At 36.2% G+C, this 12,765-nt stretch overlaps 1 protein-coding gene across 4 annotated transcripts in view; it reads left to right on the forward strand.

The window, feature by feature from the left end:
* RALYL (RALY RNA binding protein like) overlaps nucleotides 1-12,765 on the forward strand; it is a 403,990-nt gene that overhangs the window by 272,773 nt on the left and 118,452 nt on the right. Inside the window, exon 1 of one of the 4 annotated variants that reach the window (XM_040588215.1) lies at nucleotides 8,737-8,852. The exons of the other annotated variants lie outside the window; for them this stretch is intronic. Coding sequence (XP_040444149.1) covers nucleotides 8,816-8,852 — 37 coding nt within the window. The 5' untranslated portion in view covers nucleotides 8,737-8,815. Of the gene's footprint in view, nucleotides 1-8,736; nucleotides 8,853-12,765 lie in introns of those variants that run through there. 4 annotated transcript variants of the gene reach the window in all.

The following is a 12,765-nucleotide window of genomic DNA, read 5'->3' on the forward strand; positions in this document are numbered from 1 at the left end:
TGCACAGTGAGTGGAGCACTGTAATTCAAAGGACGTTGTTGTCTGTGTGCCATTGGTGTTACATCCTTTAGCAGGGTCTGGTGGTGAGTTGATATAATGCAGCTTTTTCCATCACTCCAAAAATCAATCTTCTTCTTCCACTTTTTGTCTCTGTTAAAGGCCTTATTCTCCTTCTCAAGCCAGTCATTACACTGATTGATTATGACTAAAATTGTCTTGAGCCCTGCACACTAAGAAAGATCCCATGTAATGAGAAAAGAAAGTGGAACATTTTCAGCTTTCTCTTGATTGTTAGAAAAGCTTTAGTCTGAAATGAAAGGCTGAAGCAGCAGCTGTTCATTGGCTGTACCATAAAACATCATCAGTTTGCATTGCTGTGAGTCTTAGACATTTTAAGTGCCCCATTTGTTCACAAGAGGTTCTTTCTCAAACTCTCCCTGTTCTGTTTTGTAAACAAAGTGTGACAATGTTCACTAGAGTGAAAAACTGAAAATGCATTTCGAACCTGTTGTAAAGCTGTTTCAATAAACATATAAAAACTTTAAAATAGGATCTTATAGTATAGTGGTGATGGTAGCAAATGGTTTCTTCAAACGGCTGTGTTTGAAAACCTGTTTGAGGTGCTCAGGTACTTCTGAGCCCTTAAGCGGAATCAAGATACATGAATCTGAGGTATATTTGCAGTGTTCTTGGGTTATGCAAGAACAGATTCTATTCTGAAGGGTTGTAACATTAAATTTAGTATGCTGAAGTGTCTCATCAGTGTGATAATTAAAACAAATGTGAAAAGGAAAACAGGGCAGCACTGAATTGCATGTCACTAATCAAATTGAAATGGATATCACCTGTTTGCAGAATATGATGCAGTTGGTGTATTTCCCATTAAAAAAACCTCTGTGCTGAAGTGGAATGATCTTTTTACTTAGGCAGAATCAAGATAGATTGATCAAAAAAGTAATCTTAAATCTTTCATGAAAACTTACCGATATTCAGCACTTTATTTCTCTAGAAATAGTATGTATGAACATTTTTTTATTAAATCCACCATTGAGCACATACTACTCTATCAAAAGCCTAAATTCCTTATTTTTCTTTTAAATCATCAGAGCAGCTTTTCCTCCACATCTGATATTTGTCCACTCTTTTATATTTGCAGTATCCTATAAGATCTACCAGCTCTGAGGTGATGGAACCTGTGCCTGCCACAGGCATCACAACTTATTTCAGATTTAACAACACGGAAGAAAAGATTTCTATTACTTAATGACTTCCTAACAGTTTTCCACTAGGATTAAAACTTTACCAACTGGATAAAAACTATTACACTTTGAAATGTTAATTCTGGACACATTAAGATTGTTTCAATGACCTAGGCTAATGAAATTCTTAATGTGTTACTAACTAGCTCAGACAAAAATTGTTACCGTAATTCTGATAGCCACTTTGCTACAATTTTGTATTGAATGAATATATTTCCAAGTCCAGGATTGTGTTTGTGCTATATTTAGGAAAATCTGTGAACTGTAACTTTAGTATGTTGTGCAAAACACTGAAGATCATGATCATTGAAAGGATTACTGTAAGGTGAAATAGAGGGAAGCTTTTCTAGTAATATGACTCACACATTGAATTCTTAAGAATTAGTTTAATGATCAGAAAAATGTAGACCACCTTTGTATACATAATTTGTGTTCTGAATTATATTAATGTAAATCCTGAAGAAAAGATGTTTTTGAGTGGAATCTTGGTTTATATTTGGAAAAAAAAATTGGGACACAAATCCTCTAAGTCCTTTTAATGTAAGGGAAGTGTATTTTAGTCCCATAATTCAAGAAATTTGAAGCAGAATGCTTCTTAAGACTGTCTCCATTGTTAAACAGGTGTTTAGAAATAGCATGAAAGCAACTGAGAAGTATTGTTGCTGCGTGGTGACAACCTCACCTCAGATGAAAGAAAAGATGATGAAAAGTCCCAGCCAAACCAGCAACCAAAGCATGTAGCAGAACAAATGGAAACCTGTCAGGGCTAGATAAAACCTGGCTGAAATCAAATTAAAGATGAGATGAAAACAAGCCAGGACTTAGCAAAATCAAAACAAACCCAAACATCAAAATTGCTCAAAACTAAAAGGAAACTAGCCAAGAACAAACTTGTCAAGAACTGAGATGGATTAGGAAAGAAACTGATCTAAGAGGAGGAACAAATTTGGATCTTACAGAGTGTGTAAAGCAAATGAAAGGAGTCAGAATGGCATTCATCTGAGATTGATTTACCATTTTTCCACTTGCCAAAGCAGAAGAGAAGATGTGCTTTTCCACTGTAGAATCTATCATATAGAATACTTAACTCTAAGCCTGAAGTTCAACTGGATTTTGAGACATTTCAGAGAGGAATATCTTATTATACCTGATTTAAAATAATAGCTAAATGTTCCTCAGATGGAGGAACAGAAAGCTTTATGTTACTGCTACCAGTCAGAAGGGACCAGTACTTTGTGCAGTACTTTTATTGAAAGAAAGGAAGAGCTATCAGACATTCAGAACTGCATTATTCGCTTTTGGAACTGGGAACAAAATAGAACTGGCCAAGTTTCACTCAAGGGTTATATAAGACAGTGTGAATAATGAGGAGAGAGTTAAAGCTGGGAAAGTATCAAACCTCTCTAGAGCCCCTGAAAGTCTTTGGGACTGGGGAGAAAGCTGCGAAGGGCTCTTTGTGTAAAAGCATCATTCTGAATTGCAAAGTGGAAAGTTCAGTCCTCCAGCATACCCAAGTATCGTAGCTCCTCTGAATCTTGTGGAAGTTACCCAAATGATTTTTTGAACACAGTGCAACTCTGAAGAGTATTCATAATGTGTATCTCTATGTGCCTGAGTTAGTAGACCAGTATCTGTGTCTGGGAAGATTCTTAGCAGGGTTCAACCACAGGTGATCTCATTCATTCATAGCTGGAGAAGCCCCTCCAGTGTCAAGAGGAGAGATTGATCTTCCAGGATTCCCTAAAAGCATGTTCAGGACATTATAGGCTTCACACTTGTTGCTGTCGAGCCTCCCCACATCATGCTAGTCTCCTCCTGTCTGAAACGCTCCATTAGTATTAGGTAGGCTGAAAGACTAACGTAGTCCTGAATCTTGGCTAGTGCTAAATCTTATGATGATTGATACTTTATCCGGGCGTATAGGATCACAAGTAAGGCTTGGAAGAAACTGCAAGATGTCATCTTATCCATCTCCTAGGCAGGCTCCTCTGAGATACATAACCTGTTCCAAAATCCTTTAGCACTCCTTAGGCAATGTATAGCTACCCTCACCAATAACAAAATCAGTTTCCAAACAACTAATTTAAATTTCTGTTGCTACAGCGTATGTTGTGACTGTTCTAACTTCAAGACACAGAAAATGGCTTATTCATGGACCCTCCCCTGTTCTTTTTGTGTGTTGCCAACCTTTACTGTATTTAAGAACTGTTATGAAGTACCTTTGCTTAGCTGGGTTGGTTTCCCCCCCTCCCCCCTAATCTTTTGTAATTCTTTAAAATTCTTATCTTTAGAATAGATACAGATTTTTACTTTCAGACATGGAGTTGTTGACCAACCTTACATTTGTAGGAAGTGACACTAAACTTTGGAAATTTTTAGTCACAGAAAAATATCTGAATGCTTTTCTAATGCTCTTGTTGAAGGAATGAGAACACTCTGTGAACAGGGCAAGGGACTGGAGGAAGAGCCATTATGGGCTCCTACCTGAGAACGAACATGGCAGGCTTTGTCTCATACCTCTGTGATCATATTGCTAAATGGCAATAGTGACGTCTGATAAAAAGAGCTCAGTCTAATGAGGGAAGCTTGACAGCAAATTCCTTAAAGATTAAAGATACATGCTAGTATAACAATGAGACTATATATTCTAGTGAAGAAGCTTCATTGAATAAGAGAAAATTGCCTGTGGTGAAAGTAAGACCAGTACCCTGGGGGCTTTCTCCTTCTAGCTAAAGAAGAATCTTTTGTGCTCAAGTGCCATTAACGTCTGATAGTGCTGAAGAAAAGTAAAGGAGGTCAGCATAAATGTGGAAGATAATAGAGACAAGGAACAGCCAAATACTTTTCTAAATATCAAGTAGCTCCAGAAAAAATAATTTCTTCTGATGTTATTTTCTAAACTAGTAGATTATGGGAATGGTGTGAATGTAACAAATTCCATTCTAATGCAGCTTTTGAAGAATACTTGAGGTTTTCATGAAATTTTGCAAACTGTATTCTGGATATGAACACTTGGGCAGAGTAAAAACTGGCTGAAGTAAAGGAAGACTGTTAAAACATTTTGACAGGCTTTCTGGCTTTAGTACAAGCACGTACTGCTGATTTAAAAGTGTTATGCTACATTATTTCTCTTATTCACACAATTTTTTAATCCACACAATCAGCTGTGGATTGTATACTAACAAATGGTGGCCTTTTTGAGGATATTTAAAAATTCTCAGTCATACACCTTATCATTTTCTCTTTCCAGATAATCCCTACTGCAATCAATCACAGGTCTGTGACAGGCAGGACTTTTTCCTGTTTCCTGTCTGGATTTCAGTGGATCTCTGTAGGGGTTCTCCTCCACACGTATCCATCAACTCTTGCAAGGGTCAAGGTCTGAGAGTTCAGATTGGGACCACTTTGAAACAATCACCTTAAGTATAAAAAAGCTAGAGGATAATGATAGTTATCAGAGAGGCTAGAATATAAAGTCTTTGGGCTGCACTCAGTTGCCTAAACATTTGCCTAGAGGCATTTAAGATGGCTTTGGCTTCAGCAGAGTGCTCCACAAGGTTGAGGGTTCCCACAGGTCCTGTGCCATATTTTCTGGCACTGTGTGGATGGCTCAGATGCCATAAATCATCAAAGTAATGCTAGACATGAATGTTTAGGCAGCTGAGTTAAGCCCTTTACAGGTAACCTTTTAATAAAAGTTTCCTTCTTTGGCACTCTGATCGGTCTTTATTTCGGGTCTGCTTCAGGAATGCTAACCACCTTTGTTGTCTCTCCAAAAGCATTTATGGAACTCCTTGATTCTAACTTCTAGTTGTAAGTATGAGAAGTACAGATTTTGCTGTTTCTTATTCTGCTTGCCACAGCCTGTTCCAGTGTTGTACCAGTGTTAGTCAGGGGTATGGTTTTGCCAATATTTTAAATTCTGCCCTCATTACATCATAAAAAGATGATGTTGTCATAAACCTGCTGAAACAGCTAAATGGCATTTCTTAGTAAAGTGAATTTTACTTATCTAAATTACACCATGTTAAAAAGCATTATTGTTAGATAATTGTCCAAATTTTTATCAATAAATGGTGCATACATCAAGTGCATAATTATAATACATCAAAATCGTATAAGGAGTATTTATTACTCGGAAAAGGTTAAATGTTGATCCTTACACATACCATTTATTTCAAGAAAAAAATAATTCATATTCATAGATGTAATATTTTCGTAGATGATATCATAAAATAACCATAGTGGAAGCTTTAAAAGGATATTATCTAAATTGACTGGGTGCATTGAATTAAACACTGAAAGACAGAACATACGTTAAGCCTCCTCCACCTTCCTTTTCTGTCTAAGGTCTGCTCATTAAAAATAAATTTGAGGATACAGCCCAGGCAAAGTGTTTATTGATGAGTAATATGTGACATTCTAGTCAGGAGTTATTTGTATTTGTAAAGTATCTGTATTTTTTTCTTATCCTCTGCTTAGGAAATAGTCTAAGAAATTTATTTCAAACAAAAATTTCTTATTGGGACCCGTAGGGTAGGAGAAGAGAGAGCTGAGAGGCGGTATCAGATATGCAGATGTGGACATTATTTATTTTTTTACCACTAGCAAGAATGAACTGATAAAATTCATTAAACAGACTGTTTTAAGACCATTTTAAACTTTTGTAATCATTTAAGAAGATGCATCCTTGTAGAAAAGTAATAAGCTTAATATGACTAGGTGATTTTTGTTGCTGAGAGGTTCCAATCATTTCTTCCCACCTCACTAAGCTTGTTGCACTTAACCAGCCATATGCAAGATTCTGACTTTTTTAAGGCTGTAATAGTGTGAAAGTGAATTTTAAAGTCTCCTAACAGAGACCAGTAACACAGAGGAACAGGAGGCTTCTGTGCCCACTCAAATCTAGCCAGCACATTCAAGTACTTTTTTTGTGATATTTTTTGATGAACAGACCTAGAATGATTCACCAAACAGAGTGTATTTACATTATATTTAGCAAATGCATTTCACTGTACTGAAGAAATAATCAGAGTTGCAATTAACACAAAGAAAAAGCAATAAAGACTGTGTTTTCAGGGATCATTTAAAATAAATTAATTCCTATCCCATGAAATTTCCATTTAGTTTATATTTTTATATTATGCCATTACTGATACATTTGCATACAAATACACGGTTGTAATAGAATAATTCACAAAAGAACAATGGAAAAATATACCTGTTGTTGTATGTGCTATGAAAAATATCATATGGAGAGATGGTAATATATGTCCAGGTTAAGCACATGAAAAAGATTAGCCATTGATGATGAGGAAAACAAATTATTTCTATAGTTAAGGTCTAATGTGGGTTGAGGAAAAAGACTAAGGACATCTTACTAAACCAAGAAAATAAGGAAAATTTGAACTTAATAATATGGACAAGAGCCTTCAATTCAGGTAGAAGTAGAAAAAGAGCAAGAAAAGGAAACAAATACTGCTACATAAAGCAGCAGATCTAAAGGGAGACCACAGGTCTCTCTCTCTAAGTCAGATCACAGACCTGATTCAGCTGGAAATTAACTCAGACAAAAAAACAAAGCAGGAAAACTGCACAAATATCCTCAGCGCATACAAACTACTGCAAAAATACTGACCTAAATGGATATTAAATGCACAATGTTAATGTGGCATGCAGGTTCTTCCTATATGGTACAGACATTTTGTCTGCTGCTATGTTTAGCAATCACTTAGCCAATTTTTTTTCCTCCTGTCACTGTTCATGTGCTTTGCAATTTCCCACCTTTCTGCTGACCTCCACAACAGAGATGGCGTTACTTCAACTGTGGCATTTGGAGATGACTGGAGTTGAAATACCAAATACATCTAAAAAATGCATCCGTTACTTCCACTTTTTTTTTTCAGGCTACACATTATTCTCAGCTATGCTGATACAAAGCCAAAGCAAATGAAAAGACATGTGGTCAGATTTTGACAAAGGGAGGAGAAGTACAGGAATAAAGTCAATATAAAGTACAGTTTTCACTTCAGTAGCTAGAGGTGTGCCAATGTGAGGATATACGAATACTGAACATTTGAAAGGAAAATTAAATAATGCACAAGACTAAAAAATGGTTATACTGGAGATATAAAAAGAAAAAATCTGAGAGAAAAAAAAAAGATGGAAAAAGTATAATTTTATGGTAGGTAGCTTAAAATAGACATTCCTTTTAATTTTAGGGTTTTTTCATTAATAAAATACCTGTAGGTTTATGTTTTTAGATGGATGCTGCAAATTCTCCCTGTCTTTGAAAAGGAGTTTTTTACTTTCTGAAACATGAATGATCCATAGGCACCAGATGTTAAATTTTTTTATGTAAGCCAAAAACATTAGCTTTAGATTTTTTTGAGTGGTTTAAAAAGCTGTTGTCAATCTATGCATTTTAAATAGCAATACAACTATTATTATTATTTTCAAGACATTTGAGTCAGCAATTATTTTTACATTACCCCATCCTCTATCTCTATTCCTTTGACACTTCTGTATTTGTGATATCTGTGATCAAGATCTTAAAACACGAAGAGCACTTCAAGACATTAATTTCTTAAAACATTAAGAAATCCATTCACGTAATTTTATTGACGGCAGATTTATTGCTGAATGAACTGAAATTTCCACCTCTTTCGAGCTGCATAGCTGCCATTGTCATCTTCTTTCTTGAATGTCATCATAACTCTTATCTCCTCCACACGGCAAGAATTTTTTCCCCTTTCCTCTGTTCCCTTTAGGAAGATGTCTGGGTTCTTTGAAACGGCGACATACATATATGTGAAAAATCATACAGTGCTGCCACTTTTTCCCCATGACCTTGTGATTCAACAGACTAGCAGGCGATGAAGTACTTATAAAAATGAGCAATCAGCAGAATGTTGCTTAAATAACTTTCCTCAAATTAAATCATTGGAAGGTAATGCAGGAGTAAACATAGGCATGGAAAAAAATTTGCATTTTATATGTTATTTCCTGCATAACCTATTCATGAGCTCAGACCTGCAGTCAGGTTTTCATTGATCAACATGCACTGATTTTTCAAAAATAGTATTTCTGCTTGAAAATTTAGCCCAAAATATTTTAATGTCCTCATATGCATAATTCTAAGACCTGACAATGAAAAGTTAGTTTTTGTTAGTTTATGAGGTCATTTATGCAGTTTTGGTTATATCAGGGCTTTTTCAAGGAATCTTGATGTCAGGCTATTGAATAGCACATTATCCCATATTGTCTGATTATGTGATTCTATATACTTTCTGGATTTTATTAGCTAGCATAAAACACGTTTGAAAAAGAGGAAAATAAATATATTTTGTCTCTGGGCTTTGTAACAGAGAAAATAGTTAGAGCCAGTAGAATCTACCCTGGATTTTAGGAGAATGGTATTACCCTGCCTTTCTCTGAGAGATTGCTGGTTACCTTCTGTCAGTGAGCAACTGTCTCACTGCAAAGCAGAAGCACGATCTCATCTCTTTTGTCCGTGTCCAAGGCAATTACTTCTTAGAAAGTGGAATTTCTTCAGAATGACTATGTACAAGAGCAAACGCAGAAACCAAAGATGTAAGTAAATTGTAAAGTTTTTTTCATGTTCTTACAGAGGAGGGAAAATAAATCTCCAGTTTCATTGAAAACCATGCTTTCCTTTACCCTGCTCTGGTTAAATAATACCAGGAAAGCAGGAACAGTATTCCCTGCAATTATCCCACTGTATCTGTATGTTAAGTGCATAAAAGAGCTTTAAAACAAAAAATTATGTCACTTGTTACTATGGAAACCCTCAATAAGTAATTGCTTTGTAATATCAACAAAGAAATAGAGATCAAATACAAGTTTAGTTCAGAACAGCATCCTTTATTCAGGACTTAATGAACAGCTTGCTGTAGCCTTTGACTTGACAGGGTTGACATGCTTTCACTCGGTGGACTTTTTACATGGTTTGCTTTAGGGGAGGCAGTGATACCAGGTCAGTTATTTTATTTTTCTTCACCACAACTTTCAGAACAATTAACTAGATTGCTTAAACCACAGAAACAGAAGCCGGGGGTGGGGGGGAGGGAAGCATGCATGCGTCTCTGTTCTGTATTTAAGACACCCCAGCCCTGAAAATTCACTGGCTTTAAATGCATGAGTTTCCAGTCAAGCACCTGTTTGAGTTTTTACATTGCTATGGCATCAGGCAGGGGTATTTCAGTATCAACGTTGTCTCCTCCAGAACATTATGGAAGGGTAACTGAGGCAAGTAAAAATGAAGTGCTGTGGGTCAGGTCATGAAGTATGTGTTACTGTAAGGGAATAGAGCAAGAGGTCAAGTTACAAATGGAGAGTATATCTGAGGCTGAGAAAAAAGACACATCTCTAAGGAAAATGCCATGTAGGGACTGTGTGCTTTCAGGCAGAGAGCAGGAGGGGAGGAATAGCAATTCAAAAGAAGGTAAAGTTTGGACTTTGGACAGAAGCATTGTTATGGTTCAGAGTTGAAGGGATATATACAGCTATATCACTGACCTCAGTTTCTGGTCCTTAGAGCTTAATCTGCACAGGTCTCCTTCACGTTTCTCACCCCAAACAAATGGATGTGCTGCATGTAGAAAGTTTGCAGGACAGATCTCTGCTGAAATCTCTGCAACTGAAATCAATCATCTGCTTCACATTCAATAAAATATATCATCTTGGTTTGTTTTTTTTTCCCCCCTGTAGCAGCAGTGGAAGAACATTATTTATATACAGGCAGATTATAATTAATCTAGTTCATTTTAACATACTGATTACTTTCACTGTTATGTAAACTGGGAGCTCATTCTATAGCCAGCTGCATTCTTGCATTCTCTCCTGTTCAAGCCTGGTTATGGTGTACAATGAGAAAATTTGGGACTGGGTAGCTGAGTTGTTAATTTTTTGTTGTAGAGATCTAGTCATTCATGAAAACTGCACAAGATACTTTTAAGAATGCTTTTAAGAAGAGAACTTGCCTTCTTCTTCTTTCCCTTCCGCCCCTCCTGACCCCAAGGAAAATCTGTGATTTGTGATTTGCAAAGAGAAAAAATAAAGTAAAAGAAAAGAAAAAGAAAAAAAAAAGAATTAAACATAACTAGAATCAAATTTGTAATTATAAGGGTGTCTGTTGCAATTTTGTTGTTTTTAAAACTGTCTGTAATTTTAAGATCCCAATCAATAAAACTGTCTTCACTATATTAGATACCAATACTGTGTACAGGGATGCTTCATTAATACCTCTTAGCTAATTAACAAGTGCAAAAGTCTTAACAGACAAACAAAACAATTTGAGTAATTTTGATACTGCTCCTATTCATATCAGTCAATGGCCTTTTGAAGGATAGATTTAATCTAAACAATTGCTATTCTGAAATATAAGGCTTAAGAACTATAAGGGATAATGTAAGGGTAAGAGCTGTGTTAGTACACAAGTACTACATTTCCTGTCCACTGCATTTAACATGTTCTCTTTCAAACTTGAAGGCGTTTTTGGTGGCCCTTAATAAATAATAAAAACAAATATTAACATATAATTTCCAATGTATGTAGAGTAAACTTTAGGTTTTATAACTCCTCACTACCTCTCAATAAAGTACTTGAACTTCTGGCATAAAATGAAAGTGAGCTTTGTAGCTTTTTCTTATTCATTGAAGTTCTGCTTCTGGATTTGGTACACTCTGAACAGTATTACAAGCGTTGCTTTCCTAACCCATTTTTTTCTTTAATATTTGAAGAAGGGTATACAGACATTTTGTACTTAATGTAAAAGTACATCAGGTTAGAAAGGAGCATCAAAAAAATAGAGACACAATGAGCTTTTTCAAACATAAAATATAAGGAATTTGTATTTGCAAATTCTGTCCTGGTTACAAATCTGTTGTTAGAGGAGCAGATGCAAAAAAAAAGATGGGTCTGCTTACCTATCTGTATGAATGGGATAAAGGTTCTATATATTTTTATTTTTTTCCAATCTGTAGCATCGTACATAAGTCTTCTAAGTTAAAAATAATATTAATGTTTCACTTCCATTGTACCTTTGAGTTTGATTCTAGTCAAAGTTGCACTAATATTAAGTAGTTAACATATTTTATTTATTCCATACATGGTTGTAACCAATGAGAATTAAAAATAAATATTAGAGTAAATTGTGAAACTTGCATCACTACAAAACTCAGATTAAAGCTGTTTCTGTATGTTTGTTGTTACCTACCTACACATACAAACATAGTCTCCATGTATATATTCGTCTGCACACCCAGATTTATAGCATGTTTTATCCTTAATTCAGGATGTTATCTAGCTGATAGGGTGGATTGTCACTTCATTGCACAGACCTAATGACTGAATGAGGGGAAACCATTGTAACAAATGCAATCTTACAAACACTGGAAAACTGGTAAACATGTGTGATAAGGCTTTTCTGAAATAAAAGGGTTGAATCATAGACTGACCTGCTTTGGGGCTGCAGCTGCTGAGGATGGTCAGGATAAGAGCTGTGGCAGGCTGCAGTGCACATGTGGGTCTTCTCCATGGAGAGGCAGTCATTCGCGTGTTCTCATGTAATCATGGAATCACATCAGATTCCATGCCTCCAAGCTTCCTCTTATGAAGCAAGTAGTAGACATTCATTTTTCACTGAGGTCTTTCTTGCAACGTCACTGTTACAGGAGTCAAGGCAGGCTTCTACCCTTGAAGAAAACAACCTTGGAAAAAACTGACTTACCTATAAACCAACTTTAAGAAATTCAAGTTATTGTTCATGGCTAGTGTAGCTTCACAACTTAAATCAGGACCACCTGGTGGAGGCCTGTGTATGAAAAAGGATGAAAAGATGATCCTTAATGATGATTCAGTCTAACACTCTAAGTGTTACTCAGAAGAAATGAAGGAGAAGAAAGAGACAGTGATGGCCTGTGTGGCAGGCAGACATGCTTTAAGGAAGGTGTGTGGCAGCACCCTGGAGGAGATGGCAGAGCAATGCCTGGAGTGCTGGTGTGGGACTTCTCTGCTACACACCTGAACCAGTGGTCAGAAAGTTAAGGCAAAGGTGGAAAAATAGGAGTTTACTTTTATTCAGCTTCATATTTTCATTGTTCATGGGATCTTTTATGCACATTGGCAATGACAATCAGAGCACAACACCAGCTGAGGCAAAGCGCATTTACTTTTGAGTGTTAGGAACCACTGATAAAGTCAACAGTTATCCTAAAAGCAGCTACAGATCCTGTCCCTTTCCAAGGGGTGAATTCCAAGGCACCAGTCCCAGATGTCTTCATGACAATATGAAGAATCCTGTCAACATCAAATGGCATTGAAATTGAGCTCCAAATGCATTAATGATTCTGACATGGCTTGGCTACCAGCCTCATGTAAAACATCTGTTTCCATCGCATATTACAGTTTGCTTAGCTGAAATTGTCAGGGCTATTTTTTATGCTTACACACTGTGAACAGAAAATTTTTTTGAAGTGTCATCCAG

Source organism: Falco naumanni, chromosome 3, assembly GCF_017639655.2.
Source record: "Falco naumanni isolate bFalNau1 chromosome 3, bFalNau1.pat, whole genome shotgun sequence".
In the NCBI taxonomy this organism is placed as follows: domain Eukaryota; kingdom Metazoa; phylum Chordata; class Aves; order Falconiformes; family Falconidae; genus Falco; species Falco naumanni.